The 15865-nt window shown below is 37.8% G+C and overlaps 1 protein-coding gene across 4 annotated transcripts; it reads left to right on the top strand.

Annotated features, from left to right (window-relative positions):
* The first annotated feature begins 935 nt into the window (after nucleotides 1-935).
* On the top strand, nucleotides 936-14996 carry LOC138200906 (muscleblind-like protein 2a). Of its 4 annotated transcripts, none has more exons than XM_069153897.1 (10): nucleotides 936-1207; nucleotides 5054-5764; nucleotides 9562-9726; nucleotides 9813-10040; nucleotides 10172-10426; nucleotides 12060-12107; nucleotides 12462-12618; nucleotides 12916-12951; nucleotides 13763-13815; nucleotides 14892-14996. In XM_069153897.1, the coding sequence occupies exons 2-10, from the start codon at nucleotides 5591-5593 to the stop codon at nucleotides 14904-14906; spliced, it is 1131 nt and encodes a 376-aa protein (XP_069009998.1). In that variant the 5' UTR covers nucleotides 936-1207; nucleotides 5054-5590; the 3' UTR covers nucleotides 14907-14996. The 4 variants fall into 4 exon arrangements, with proteins under 4 accessions (XP_069009998.1, XP_069009997.1, XP_069009999.1 ...); XM_069153896.1 differs by having other exon boundaries at nucleotides 13721-13815; XM_069153898.1 differs by lacking the exon at nucleotides 12060-12107 and having other exon boundaries at nucleotides 13721-13815.
* The last annotated feature ends 869 nt before the right edge of the window (nucleotides 14997-15865 follow it).

Raw genomic sequence — 15865 nt, 5'->3', positions numbered from 1 at the left:
ACTATTCACACCATCACACAGCAATATAAAACTACAGCCGTCTGATCTGTTTCTATATTCTGATGTGTTCAGATAACCGATTCATCGTCCCACAGCTGACGCTTTTAATCCACTTGAAAGAATGTGGCTTCTATAAATACTTTCAGGACCAATTTACAAAATTAAAGACAAGAATAAAACAGATAGGCGACGCGCTGCAGCAGATAAACAACAACAGCCATACATGTATGTTGTTGAACTTTCTCTGTCTTCCTCCATTTCCCGTCCTGTCAGCTCTTATCTGGGATAGCATCCATCTTATTTGACCTTGAGCAAACCTGAGACTGTCAGTCTTTTAGCTTTTTATCCTGATTATAAAAATCAAAGGTTTTTCATTATCACTCTTATTATATATATAAAAAAAATTTAAAAAAAAAATCCTTTTTCCTTTACAAATAGATGATCACACATCTCTTCAGGTCATTTTTAAAGCCTACTTGTAGGCTGAAGAAGAATTATTTGGCTGAGTTATAATTTCACATTACCTTTGTGAGTCTATATTAATATGCTTTGCTGATAAAATGTTTACATTTTGTTCGTGAAAACGGTTTCTTATAAAAAAAAAAAAAACTAAAAAAAAAAATAATCCACAAAACTCACATGGTTTCAATACTGTTCCCCTGGTAACAAGCAAACCCTTGCCCTTTTAGCCTACTGGCATTCGTGTGGATCGTACCACTTTGCGGTCATAGGGGGGGGTGTTAGGTAATCGAAGTTACGGGAAGACTTAATTTTTACAAATAATAAAATCGTTTTAAAGTCAAATTGACACGTCGTGTACTTTTATTTAGTCGACTATTTTTCTGAACTCTGCTTCCAACGTTGTTTATTAAATCGCCGGTCGTCCTTCGGGTTCCTCAGCGCACCCCGACATCCCTCTTCCTCGCCGCGTGAAACCGACGGCCCCGTACAGTAAGCTGTCAAAAGCTTGTTGCTTAAATCTGTGCAGCGCTTCAAAAAGTAAGAAGAAAGCAGGTCGGGCGCGGAGATGAAATAACGAGCTTTTAATTCTGCAAATGGAGAGGAATTAAACGGGCTGCCGGGCGGACTTTGACGTCTTGTTTCCGTGAGTTCAGCCCCGCCGTGTGTCGTCTCGTCCTGCGGTAGCTGCGCTGCGTTGGTCGCCGTCCGTGTCCTTCTGGGAAGCGGTTGAATCCGCGAGGATGAGGTAAGCGCGGTCCTCTCCTCTCCTCGGCTCGGCTCGGCTCGGCTCGGCTCGCTGTGCAGCTTGACGCAAACTAATAACACGTTCGTGTTAAGATGGACGTTTAAATGTTGAAGAGCGTGTGTGACAGCGGCGGTGTCGAGCTCGCCCCTGCTAAATAGGGTTTCGTGTTTAAGCTAGCTGGAGGTAGCTCAGGATGAGAATGCAAATCAGAGCTATCCGCGAAGTCTCAAACTGCTAGCAGCACCGGTGGGATGCAAAACAAGTACGTACCGATTATAGTTTAAATTATTTTTTTAGTGCATTTTTTTATTTATTTTTATTTTATATTTATTTAAAGTTATTTATTTAAATTATTTATTTTATATTTATTTTATTTTATTTATTTTATATTTATTTAAATATATTTATTTTATTTTATTTATTTTATATTTATTTAAACATATTTATTTTATATTTATTTTATTTTAAATTTATTTAAATTTATTTATTTAAATTATGTATTTTATATTTATTTTATTTTATTTATTTTATATTTATTTAAATTATGTATTTTATATTTATTTTATTTTATTTATTTTATATTTATTTAAATATATTTATTTTATTTTTATTTTATTTTATTTATTTTATATTTATTTAAATTTATTTATTTAAATTATTTATTTTATTTAGTTTTTATTTATTTAAATTATTTATTTTATATTTTTTTATTTTTTTTTTTATTTTTTTTAAATTTTTTTTTTAGTGTAAAAAATTATGTTTTTCTAGCAGAAGTACAATCAAACGAGATGCTCACAGCTGTGTTTGTAACACACCTCAGAGGATATGTGCACATTTTCTACCAATAATCGGAATAACGCAGCAGAGCAGTCATAACATTTAATAAACCAAATGATTCACATCCAGGATATTTAAAAGTGCTTCAAGTCATCATAATACAACATGAAGCTGAACGATGGGAGCCAATCCTCAATTTAGAAATATTTTAAAAACATTAGTACTAAATCACAAGTAAGATATGCTTTATTAACAAATGTCATCATATTTTATATGTTCCATGAGCAACTTCACTTTTTTATTAATACTCATTTTACTGCAACTATCAAAAAAAAGTTTAATGGTGGTGTATTATATCCTGGTGTACTCTCATATATCTATATATATCAAAGTTCAAATCTAGTAGTTTAAAACCTGGGTTGTAATGGCAGAAACTGATTTAAACTACGACTGACTTGTAAATAATGCAAAAGGGAGATTATAATACAGGCCTAGGTGTAAACAAAGTGTAAAGCATGTTCAGGATATACTTTAATATGACGTATAAAGTGTAATTAACACACATCAATCTTAACATATGCGATAAAAATTCACATTATTAATATTACCGTGCACTGTCTTGACAGACAAACTGTATTTTAACGCTTTGGCAGGATGGATTTGGAATATATATATATATATATATATATATGTATGTGTGTGTGTGTGTATATGTATATATAGTTGTTTCTTTGGTGCAGTCCCACTATGTGTATGATTTCTAAGATCTGCACCTCTTTGCAGTTTTAAATTCTGGAGTCTGTATCAAGTGTTGAATTCCATTTGGTCTTCGTAATCAAATTTGATTCCTCGATAAAGGGTCAACAGGAAGCTTTCACTCAGTACAGCAGCTTCTGGCTTCTCATTGGCCCGTACGTCTGACTGGGAGGGCCTTCCCAGAGGCCAGTGCTCAGACAGGAAGGGGGGGTGGCTGGAAATGTTTTAGTCAGAGCTGGGCAGACAGTCTTGTTTTTACTGTGCCGAAGAGGAAAAAATCTTTGGCCACTCAATCCACGGGGGTGAAACCAGGGGTAAGAGCTTTTCTTGTTCTTAATATCTTCACAAAGAAGTCAGTGAAAAGTTGTATCTCCAGCCTGGATTCGAGGCCACAGCCAGAAGTTCCTTAGTGCCGCATGAAGTGAGAGAGAGAGAGAGTGAGAGAGTGAGATTGGTTTTCTTGCTTCGTTTCCTGACTTGCGCCTAAAGGAATTTGCTGCAGTGTGCTTGTGGGATCCCATTTAGCTGTTGGAGAAGAAGCCGGAAGATCAGCAGAGTTTGTTTTTTACATACATGTCTTTTGAGTGTTGTGCTCGTGGATCACGTTAGTTGCTCTCAGTGGACTTTAACTTTTCAACTCTCGCACAGATTTATCCAGCTAATGAGTTAACCTCCTTTATCTGCCTGCTCAGCAACTTCCTGTGTGGTTGCAGGGTTTTGTGTACAGGTCGGACGATCCCGTTTGTGTTTAACACCCGACTGTGTGTGTGTGTGTGTGTGTGTTTTTTTGTTTTTTTTTTGCTTTCCTTGTAGTTTGTATGAGCGCTGGTGGGCGTAGAGTCAGCATATCTGACTGCAGCATTACCAACAGAGGAGCAGTGCAGTTGAAAGTAGACTAGAGAGAGAGAAAAAAGCACATCATTATTACACCAAATGTGTGACTAAGATAAAATGTAGTTAGTACATATAGTGATAAACAAACTTTGTTTAAAAAAAAAAAAAAAAGTACTATAACCCACATTGTATGGTAATATGGATTTGAACGCGGAAGTGTTCATAGGCTGTTATTGATTATTTGATTCCTATGACACAGCCCTCTGGCCGTCATGTTTGTTACACGCTAATATGTTCAGTGACGAAGCGTGGCCTCGAGAAATCCTATTTGATTGTGTGAAATGATATAATGAGATATAATGCTGCATTTAGTTTACAACTCTGATGAAAAATTGTTAGCCAAAATATTGGATCATATTTATCCCTCCTATTCGGCTGCCATTACAACATTAGGCCGGAAAAAGACTTGCAGGCAGATACTTACTTTATTCATCTCAGGAAAATTCATATGTCGAGCAGCTCACACAAATCTCGGTTTAAAAGACATTACAATACAATAAACCACTAAGTAAAAGTCAAACTGTGGGATAATAGTGGGTTATGTGCTGTATGAGATGTGATCAAAACTCTGTGGATTCAAATACTCCCTTGTTTTTGTGGAGTTTTATGCGTTTCACCGTGTTACTCTGCACCTACTGTTTTGATCAAAGTCAGATTTTGTGGCAGATTAATAGGTTTGGATAGAAAATTTATCACTTTCAGAGATATAAAAAAAATCAAGTAGATGCAGTAGAAGGTGGCGAGTGGTTTATAGAGACGTTTTCCTGTTCCCACGCTGCCGATAAATAACTTATTCATTTCTGTGTTGACAGGTTTTTATGAGCAGAACTTTGGCTTCATGCAGTTTTTATTGTGGTTCTAACAATATGACTGGTTTTACGTTGTTTTCAGGGCGGTTCTGTATATACCACTGTTTTGGGTTTGAACCTGCCTTTCCTCCAATTGTCTCTAAATTAATTCAGTGTTTAGTCTACAAACTGTTAAAAAAAAATAGGGAAAAATATCTGTTATAGTTTCCCATGCTTGGTTTTGTGTAACCGACACTAAAATGAGTTTCGTTTATAATGGTACAAAAGCGGCAAATCACCTTATTTGAGAGGTTTGAACGAGAGAAATGACAGGGTTTTTACTTTAAATATTACTTTTGATTCAAGTTGTATATTTGTTTTTCCTCCCAATTCTGGTCTTGTAGCTATCAAACTACTGGTTAGAGGGTGGATTCATTTACAAGGACAGACTGTCACTACCGTGGATTTACAGTGGTTGCTTTCCAGATGGGATTGTGCTTGTCCCTCAAGAATCTAATATGACTAGATATAACATGAATACTAATACTATTATTAATAAAAGATCACGTTGTTTTGTTTTTGTTTGGCCTAATTAGCTTTCTGTAATATCCATGTTTTTTGTTTCTTTCAGATCACCGACAGAAAGTGCCTTTGTGAAGATATCCCTGACCTGAAGTGGGTCCACGTTCACGGTCGGCCTGTGCTTTCTATAAGGCTCAAGCTCCAACATAAGATACCTCAGCTGCAGGGCCTTTGCCACCAGTTTGCACAACTTCAGCACCTAAAAGGATGCTAAGTTTGAGCCATAATATCAGAGGATAAGAGGACTATAAAATAATGACCTGAGAATGTGTGACTGAGGCGACAAGTCAGACAAACTTCCTTCACTTGTTTGATGGGCTCCACCAGTTGTGGAATATACACCTGACTGTGTTGCAAAAACAACCCACGTCCGCAGTCGTTTCTTTTTGCTGGATGATTTCTCCGTGATTGAACAGCCATCTGATTTTTCTGCTCCAGCTGATGGAGGAGAAATCCTGTGCTTTTAAAAGAGTACAGGCCTTTACTTACAGCTCAATGTTTTGAATATTCTACGGCTTTTGGTGTACGAGTCTTTAGACTGGAAGAGTGACTTTTAACATTTATTGTATGATTAATAGCTTTGGAGATGGCGTTAAACATGTCGTCATTCAGAGACACTAAATGGCTAACTCTGGAAGTCTGTCGACAGTTCCAACGAGGAAACTGTTCACGTAGTGATGAGGAATGCAAATTTGCTCACCCGCCGAAGAGCTGCCAAGTTGAGAATGGGCGAGTTATTGCCTGCTTCGACTCTCTGAAGGTAAGACATTATTGATCCTTTACTAAATGAGAGAAAATGTTAGCCAAGTCCCTCTGGGAACGGTTTCCTTATTGTATCATGTTTAGCTGCAGTGATTCGTCAATTAATAGGTTAGTAGACTAAAATAATCAATTAATAATCAATTAATTGTTGCAGTCAATTTTCAAGCATATGATACATGTGTTGGCTCCAGCTTTTACCATTTTGTTATCTATTATATCAAAAAATCATTTGGGTTTTTGACCGCTTGACAAAAAAAAGGAATTTGAAGATTTTGGATTCTATGAAAATGTGATCAGCATTTTTTTTTTTTTTTTTTTTTTTACTTTGAATTGGTCAATAAATGATCTTCAAATTAATCGAGAAAGAAAAAAACTGTCAGTTGCAGCTTTAATATGCCAAATATACATCTTGGTTTTTTAGATACGTTATGTTTTTACAATCACATTCCTGCTTTTGAAACGTTTTCGGGTTTTTTTGCACCTTAAGGTTTAAACGTATACAAAATATGGGATAAAAACTCCTTGTCTTCCCCTGTAGGCATTAAAAATAGAGAAATAATCCTCAACTTGTACCGTCACCGTCCTCTTTAAAGTCTTCAACCTACCTTATAATGAATTCTAAAAGTCAGTAAACTGCCCCGGGAACATCCAATGTCATGCAGCTTGCAATTTCAAAAGCTTTATCTTCCATTATATTTGGTATATTGCTCCAGTGTTTGTGGAAATAGGTCAAAATAAATCATAGGTAATACCACACCAGAAATAGAGTAAAATACCTGCAACGGTTGCTTTAATCACTTGTCTGACGTAGACAATAAAAAAAACAAATAACGTGGCCGCCAGTTGGATTACAGCCAGTTAATTCTCCTGCTTGCTCAGTTGCCCTGTATGAGGCCACGGCTGCTTTAATCCACTCTCACACATTCACTATCACACCACAATACAGCTTTGCCGGGATTATTGTCATGTTGAGTCATCGTCTTATCCCCCCTCTGTAGGTTTATACCCAGCCAGTCTGTGCCCTAGTGGTCAAGGCCTGGAAGCATTAACACAAAGCAGCAGCCTTATTCCTTTATCTAATCACAGCATTTATTGTTTATCTTGAATATTGTTAAGCAGATTGTCGCTGCATTTCTCGAGGACTTTTTTTTTTTTTTTAACGAATATCCAAACGATGCGGTGTTTCAATTTATATTGTTATTGTTGTCACTGGTTATAAGATTCAGCTTAGTTTAGAAAATAGTTTAGTAAAGTGCTTTGAAACTCACAGTGGAGCTACTCATTGGATCTTAATGGCTGACACCCCTGAACAGTAGAAACTGGGGGACATTTTTTATTCAATGAAACAGCTTTGCTCGGGTTTGTTTCTTTTCAGACACTGAATCTTTCCTCTTGATTTGACCACCAGGAGTACAGACATTGTTAGTTCATACATTTGTATTATGTTACCACGCACTTTTAGTTTTTAAACTAAAAGTCTGTTTTTCAATTTTCTATCTGTGTTATTTTACTCTCCGTTTTTGTTGACTGCATCGTCTTTGATGGGGAACTAATTCCATGTTTTATTTTCATTATCGAGCCAATATGCAGAATATTATCTTGGTTAATCGATTTATTCTTCCATCTATGTAGCCGATGTCATCAGACAGCTTGTTTTATTTGAACTACAGTCAAAACTATAGGAAACACTGAATTTACTGTGGGATGAGACAATGTTTGACATTTTTATGGACTTCAAAAGTTTAAATATTTTTAACTCCCAAGTTGTCAGAAAAGTTGTTGACCATTTTGTCCCGCGTGGCTCATCAAATAAATCACAAATTGCTCTAAATGAAGGATACGATTTAGAGCCAGACTAAAATGTGGACTTAAAGAGGCTACCTTAAGGGAGGATTGAGTTTCTACTGGAGCTGTGAATGAATGTCCAGCTTTGTTTTATCGTATTTTGAGGATCTGACTGCGACGTCTGAAAGTAGAATTAAAGTCTGTCGTGAAGATCAGCTCGCAAACCTACTGTTGTTGCACTCGTGATGATATTACAGATTTTCTTCATGAATAGACTTTTGTCTTAAGGAATGTTGTCTGTTGCTGATATCTCTACTGGTATCATGTCTGCTGCTTACCCAGGAGCTCTTTCCCCTCAGCTTTTGTTTTTTAAGACACAGCGAGATAGCCATCGAAGCAACGCTACCCTGTTTTGGTTCGTCTCGCCATGTGATTTCCTCAATTAAGGCTTGCCTACAAAGTAAAACTCAAAACAGCATTGTTTGTGTACCCCTAACGAAATGAACTTTGTTATACTGGTGTCTCATGACCGAAGCAGCTGAGAGTCTTGTTGAGGCACAGGTCTACCTTGAGCGGTTTCCTGCGGCTCGCTCTCTCTTTTTGCGAGAAGAAACCTCTAAAACAGCGGAGCACAACTCGCATCGCTTCTTTAAACTGTTTTGTACGACATCAAGAATGAACTTAAGAACGAGCAGGCTGTCCTCAAAAACTCTCCTCTCTAAACCAGGAATACGGTCAAGTCATTTATTTAGTTAATAGGTGACCCTGTTTGGGTTTGACCCTCTCTGTACATGTAGCACATGAACCTACTGCCAGGGTAGAAATACTGTAATGGGTAACTCTTACAAGGCTTTTCAAAATAGGGCACTTTACCTTTCTCAGAGATACGACTAATGAAATACTAATGACAGTTAAACCTCCAATGATACTCACAGAAAATACATGTAATCTCTGGTGAGAAATGCAAATGAGCTGAAATTAGTTAACATGATTGTAGAACTTGAATATGTAGGAGAGACGAAGATAACCTCTCATTAGGCTAATACCAATGCTTGATTGACAGGAAGGGCTCATTTTAAAGTCTAAAAGGGGCTTAACAACTGAACTGTTGAGACATAAAGCCAATCAACGCTGCTGGCAGGCTCAGGGACGTCTTATGTGGCGAGTCTGCTTTTTATTAAAATCTGTGGTAATGGCTAGAGTATAATCATAAAGACAGCGCTGGTGTCTGACCGGTTTAAATCTCAGTCCTGCTCCCTCCGGCCCGCTCTGTTGTATTCACATGGGACTGCTCTCCAGCACGCCGGTTATATTTAAAGCTAATGTTCAACGCTAATGCAAACAACAGATGATTTTATGGTGCGAGGTGAGAAGCACAGTTGCGTATGTAGGATGGACACTTTTATATTTCATTCAACTTTCATGTGAAGTCTCATCGTAATCTCATCTCTGACCCAGGGACTCTGCAAACGAAAGAGTTAAAGCAACACCGACTGTACAATACAACATTTACTGTTTTTCTTCATTGTTCCACTCAAACTGTCCGTCCATCCGTCTTCTGGCTGTCTGTCTGTCTGTCTGCACTACAAGCGATGTTTTGTCCCTGATTAAGGGCATTATGACAGCTCCCACTGCTGTTTAAAGTGGTTTTATTTTAGCCATAACTAGCTGTCATGTGCACATTAGCTTCAGAGACGCTGTAGATGGGCACGAGGAGCTGGAGTGGAAGTGTGGTGCAGGAAAGAGGCCTTCATATTGGGCTTGGTGCTGATAGCTTTTGACATAAACTAAATTGCCAATGATTCAGCTCTCACATTAAAATCCTTTTGGATAATGTAATAGGATTTTGAGAAAAAGAAAAAACATGAACTTTATTACACTTTTCATTTGATGAATCTGTATTCTTAGTTATGTTTCAAAGAGCAGCTCACAAAGAAGAATATAAAAATCACCCGCCTGCCACTTAAGTGCTCCTGTATCTTTTTTTTTTTTTACTTTTTCTGAATGCAGGGCCGATGCTCAAGAGAAAACTGCAAGTATCTTCATCCGCCTTCGCACTTAAAAACGCAGTTAGAGATAAACGGGCGCAACAATCTCATCCAGCAGAAGACGGCAGCTGCTGTGCTCGCCCAACAGATGCAGCTCATGATCCCCGGACCCGGCCTGCAGCCGATGGTAAGGTCCTCATAGTCGTTCACGGGTGTTTGTTTCATGTGACGATGCTCGTCTCGTTCACGAATACGTATCGTCTCCCCTCGCAGCAAACGTTTCCTGTCACGCAGGGACTCGGCACGAATGCTGGTCTTGGTTACGGGTCCTACATGACACCCTTGAGCCACGGGATGAGCCTCATTCCCTCAGACATCCTCCCCAACACCCAGGTTCTTGTTTCTGGGAGCTCCCCTGTCACAGTGCAGTGCTCCTCCTCCTCTTCTTCGTCTTCTTCTTCTTCTCCGTCACAGAAGCTGCAGCGTACAGACAAGTTAGAGGTATTCGTGCACCACAAAGTGTGATTTAACATAAAAAAAACATCCATTAACACTCCAGCCGGTTTGACATAATCTTGTCTGCGTGCTAAAAGCTCAGCTCCTCTCACCGTCCTCGTAATTACTCCTCTCAGGTGTGTCGTGAGTTTCAGCGGGGAAACTGCGCGAGAGGGGAAACAGATTGCCGCTTCGCTCACCCGAGCGACAGCCCGATGATCGACACCACCGATAACACCGTCACGGTTTGCATGGACTACATCAAGAGCCGCTGTTCCAGGGAGAAGTGCAAGTATTTTCACCCGCCTGCACACTTGCAGGCCAAAATCAAATCCAGTCAACAACAAGTCAGTCAGACGGCCGTGGCGGCCCAGGCCGCAGCTGCAGCCGTGGTAAGACGCAGCCTTGTTCGTTGTTGTTGTGTTTTGCCGTGACGTCCCTGAATGTGGAGCACTACATATTGTAAACTATCATTTTTAATGGCGCATTCAGTCTCGTGGCAAAGTTACATTTTTCAGAAAGTCAGTAATTACATTTACTGTTTTTCATTGACACTTTTATTGAAAGGCAGAAATAGTGTTTTGGTTTTCTTAGTTTGATACTGTAGGCATCCCTCACCCCCCCCCCCCCCACCACCTCCCTCTTTTTACACCCGTTCTCATGGAGTCATTGAAATTCTTTTTTTAAAACATTTTCCTTTTACATTCTGGCAAATTTGCATTAAAAGACAATCAAACTGAGAGCGATAGCAGCGCCCAGTGTTGCATTTTAAGTTTTATTTAGTCGAACTTTAATTCACATTTCAAGGCTGATAGAATGATGATATATCTTTGATATATTGGCACATGTTCCTGATACTTCATATATATATATATATATATATATATATATATAGTATGGACACTTTAATTCAGTTAACTGAGAAATCTTCTTGATAAATGGTTTAATTCTGTGCTGTAGGACTTTAGTGGTGTGTTATGTACTCTGTGATCTTTCGTAAATTCAACTTTTGTTTTGTCTTGCATCAAAAATGTTTCTTTGTTTGGATTAAGTTACATCATTAACTCCTTTTACATTAGCTTAAATATAATTCATTTTCAAGTTTCTCACTTGGCATAGTCTTTAACTATTGTGTAAAATGAACTGTATTTACTTTGTTTGTAGTTATATAGTGAAGCCATGTTGCTTCACTAAATCGTCCCTCTTTGCCCTCCATGCCCTCTATAGAACGTTTACGTCACTTTGCATGCACATCATCTTTTATGGTTACTTACATTTGCATTACATTTTTGTCGCATGAGGTTTAGCTAACAAAAGCAATTATGTTTTTTTATGAACAGTACAAGTCGAGGCGACGTCAGTCGTTGCGCTGAGAGCGTTAGTGAGAACGCAGTAAATGGAGCTCCAGGTTCGGTGCTTTAGGACAGCCGACGCACCGTAAATTTCAGCTGTTGATTTGTGATATTGCTTTTGGCTAGCGCTCATAAAACCAAGCCATCTTTCATTAGGCAATAAAAAATGTTCAGTGTTTGTCGCACATTACGTAAATATTCCTTCTTTAATTATATCAAATCAGCATATGTATTCAAAATTATATAGCGTGCATAGCTGCACTGATTCCATCGTGGTAGCGGTAGTGTTGTGATTATCATTAACAAACCCTGATCTCATCTCGATTGATGTTTTAAAGGTAATCAATATGCCATGTAAGAGTAAATAGGATTGTACCTTATCACTGTGAATCTGTGGTGCCAAAACTATTGATTAACTGTATGTTGACCTACTAATTAAGGAATCTTCAGTTAGTGTGTCCTTTAATCAGTTATTTTGGTTACTGTGCATGTATATTGTGTTTTATGTGGTATACTACATTCAGATTATTTTGTTTTGTTTTCCCCTTCTCACCTATCCACAACGCTGTCCCCCATGATGCACCTCTGCTTGCTGTTACCTGTATGTTAATACGCTTGAATCCCATTGGCCCACTGCCATCATGTGCTCGCTGCCTGCTATTAAACGACTCAGTCGACTGCCAAAGCAATGAAGCGACCCCTCGAGGCAACTGTAGAACTGGTATTTTCACCTTTTGCTTTGCATGTAGCTATTAATTGTACTGTGGTAACTTTTAATTTTTGTCATTGTGGTTTACAGCTTCTTCAAGTCTCGTATAGTTCTTATGTACAGTCACCATCAGTATCTTTAATTGCTTAAGTTGACAAATATGTTTTCAGTTTTAGTTAATACATTATTCCAATCATATCTTTATCCTACAACTGTGTTTGATTTTTGTTTTTCCATCATGTATTGTGTAGTCATTTCTGCCATTTTTTTTTCTTAAATACTAACTTAAAGTGTATTTTAAGATTATGTTGAACAGAGAGAGGGGAACGTTTGGGAAGTTAAATATCTCCTCTTGTCACTTTTCAGGGCTTTCCCCACAGTCTCCTGCAGCCCCTACCAAAGAGACCAACTCTTGAGAAGGGCAGCTGGGCCAGCTCCCTCCTCAGTCCCAGTTTATTCACCTACCAACAGGCTCTGGCCAACACACAACTGCAGCACCCCACGGCAGCATTTTATCCCACAGGTGGGCCACTAAACTGTTTATGGATTATTATTTTTTTCTTAACAAGTGACAAGTATAAATGTCTGCTAAGAAAAGTATTTCTTATCTGTTATGATTTGAGCCTCCCATTTAGAGTTGCGTCTCCTGGCTTTTGCTCGTGGGACTACTCTAGATATAGTATGTTAAACTCTTATCCATCAGAGAACTGTCTGAACACCGTGGGCCTGTTTTGTGTGTATATATGAAGCTTAATATTAACAGACATTTGTCAGCCTCGCTAAAACACCTTCTCTGTTTGTCTCTGTTTCATAATTACAGGTTCTGTCTTCTGCATGGGTCCTGGTAACAGCCTTGGTAGGTCCCTTACTCATGTTTTCTTTTAAAACGGTCTCATATTGAAAAGTGAACACAGAGGGGGGAAAAAGAACTGTGTTTGTATAAGATAGTGTATTCTTGTTACTCCAACAGGAAAACACCACTTTGAATCAGAAACCTGAACTAAAGCCTTCATCTTGCAATGAGAGGATACTCTTCATCTGAATACGTTTTTGGGCTTTGTGACACATATGTTTGCTTCTCTGATCACTGAGCCTTGTCTATATATACTTGCTTGTAACATTATTCCAAATAGTCCAAGCACAAGTATAGAAATTAAAGTATTTTGGTGGGTTCTGTTTGTAGAATTGCCGTGCGCCATTAGAAAGGATTAGGAAATTTGATCAGCATCCCTGAGATCCACCTCTTTGGGTTTTTTTGGTGTTTTTTTTACACTCTTAAACGTTTTACATGATTTAAACTTTAAAAATGTCATATAAAAACACTTTGATCATGATGTTTGGCTGTACATGGCCATCTCTTGTGGGATGTCAAATTATGGACAGATTTCCTAATTTTATCTCTTATCAGCCCTCCTTTTATGTTCTCCCCTGCTGTCTCGCTTTGCTGTGTGATCACATGCCATCTGCTGGTCTAACCCAATGATGGCTTGCTGCTAATGTCATTTTGTATTTGCCTGGCAAGAGAGAGCGAGAGAGAGAGTGAGAGAGAGCGAGAGACATCGCTATGGTTACCATAATGCTCCACCTCCCTTTTCATTGCTTTCATGGTTCCCTTCCTGAAAAAGTCCCCATGATGTACAGTGCTACGCCTGCTACTGTCTCTGCAGCAACTACTCCCGCCACAAGTGTCCCCTACGCAGCAACAGCACCAACCAATCAGGTTTGCTCCTTTTTAAAGCTTTCTGTCATAAATCCTTGAGCTCTGAATGAGTGCTTCATCTTAAAATCAGGAGAGTTGCTTTGTCAGCATAGAGGTACCCTGCTTGCATTGCCGTCAATCAGCTCCATGTACCTGTAGACCTTCAGCAGAAACTACCAGGCTGCATCTCACCCCTTTCCCTTACAACAAGACAACACCTATTTAGAGGTCTTTCATTTGCCAGTAGTTTGTTGCATATATTCTTTATTGCATGTTTTAAGCTTTGTTTGATGTCGGTGTCTTTTTCAAACACAACAGTAGCTCAGGATCCCACCATACATGTTATATTAGTTAATATTATGTTTGTATTGATGGGACATTTGTGTTATTTATATTTTGTTTATTTTAACTCATCCGACTAAAACATTTGATTTGAAACATTTTGATGAGTGAAATAACATATTTGGTCCTAAGCAGGATTCTTTATTTTGTCAATTATGTTCCTTTCTTGATTCATAGCCTTGTTTAATAGCGTTTATATATAGTCATATGCACAGAATTGAAGGTTTAAACTGGCATGCTTACTTATATAGCACATTGATACACAACATCAGTTGACCAAAGTGCGACACAAACAGCACTAAAACTGAATTATGGAGACTCATAATAATTAAATCAAATCAAATGAGCAATAAAACAGATTAAAATAAATTAAAAACAATATTAAACCAAACCAACACAGGAGGGACATTTTTTTAGACATTTTTCAGATGAGATACTTAGGCATTTAAATTGCAGTGAACATTTTTAAAGAAGCAGAAAGTGTATATTTAAGATAAGAAATTGGGTAAAATAATCATAAATAAGATTTAAATTCTAGGAATGTTTTTTTTTTTCTTTTAAAGATATATAAGGTTTACGTCAGAGTAGTATCAAGATTTATCTCATTTAACCTTTTAATTTGAAATTCAACTATAACAGTAAATCTTAACTTAAAAAAAAAAAAACATTTACCATGTAACAAAAACGCGTTTGAACCTCGTATTTGTTGGTGTTGTGTGAAACTATTCAGTGAATGTGTTTTGCCTCTGGAACAGATCATCCTCAAGTAACCGCCAGAACCAGACGTCAGTGCTGCTGTTAAAGGTCCCGAGCAGTTCCTCTGTAAATATTCTGTCCACACAACGTTCAACAAGCTGCATGCTGATGACATCACTGATTATAAAAACATGTTCACAAACGTTGACCTCTGTTGATAATTTACCGTCAGTGGCTCAGTTTACTAAGATTATACTGTTAGATAGGTGTCACAGAGGATTCTTGTATGTACACTCCTTTGCACCTGCATTAACACGCATCCTCATTAATATGCTTAATATACTATAATAATATATTTCCTAAACCAAGGCAATATATGTCCGATTTACACACAAGAGTAAATATAAAGGGCCCTTCTGAATAAATCCAAGCAGGAAACAGGCAGTGCAGATACAGTAGTAACACTTTAATACGAACTGAAATGTTGCTCGCTAACCATTTTAGATTATGTAAATATTCTAAGTGAAAAGGACGACTGATCTGACCTGACATCAGTTTTCGGTGTGTAGACTGTACATGTTAATGTCAGGTGTAAAAAGGTCCTATATTGGAGATTGTTACATTTTTATTATTATTATATTGAACAAGTATTTTTTTTTCCTTCTTGAATGTCTTATTTAAACTAAGAACGTTTTTCCACATTAATGATTGTTTATCTAGTGCCAGATTTGAATTATTTTAAATGAAAGCACTTATTTTTACTTTAAACTCTGTATTGTAATTAATTTGATGGCAGGCTCATGGATGTCCCTTTAAAATGCTCTGAGGGGAGGTGCATGTACAGACTTTCCCCTCAGAGAACTGGATCAGTGCTCCACCTCCTGGTGTGCCTTTGCATTGCATATACAGGTTGTTTGCTGAGAGAAAACAATGTGTTATCCATTTGATGCACATACTTCAATTTCCAAATTACCCCTTGTTCTTCATTTGAAAAGCTATTTAAGAAATGGTCATGTTAATGGTTGACTTATAA

Source organism: Embiotoca jacksoni, unplaced genomic scaffold, assembly GCF_022577435.1.
Source record: "Embiotoca jacksoni isolate LCO1_2020_lvr unplaced genomic scaffold, fEmbJac1.0.p SCAF_2, whole genome shotgun sequence".
NCBI classification, from domain to species: Eukaryota; Metazoa; Chordata; class Actinopteri; family Embiotocidae; genus Embiotoca; species Embiotoca jacksoni.
This window is presented reverse-complemented; position numbering and strand designations above follow the sequence as displayed.

What these genes read in the sequence shown, in the direction of transcription:
- LOC138200906 (XM_069153896.1), top strand. Translation starts at nt 5,591, where the DNA reads ATGGCGTTAAACATGTCGTCATTCAGAGACACTAAATGGCTAACTCTG. An exon ending in GACCCGGCCTGCAGCCGATG is followed by an intron (nt 9,727 to 9,812) that starts GTAAGGTCCTCA and finishes CTCCCCTCGCAG; the next exon opens with CAAACGTTTCCTGTCACGCA. An exon ending in GGCAGCATTTTATCCCACAG is followed by an intron (nt 12,619 to 12,915) that starts GTGGGCCACTAA and finishes TCATAATTACAG; the next exon opens with GTTCTGTCTTCTGCATGGGT.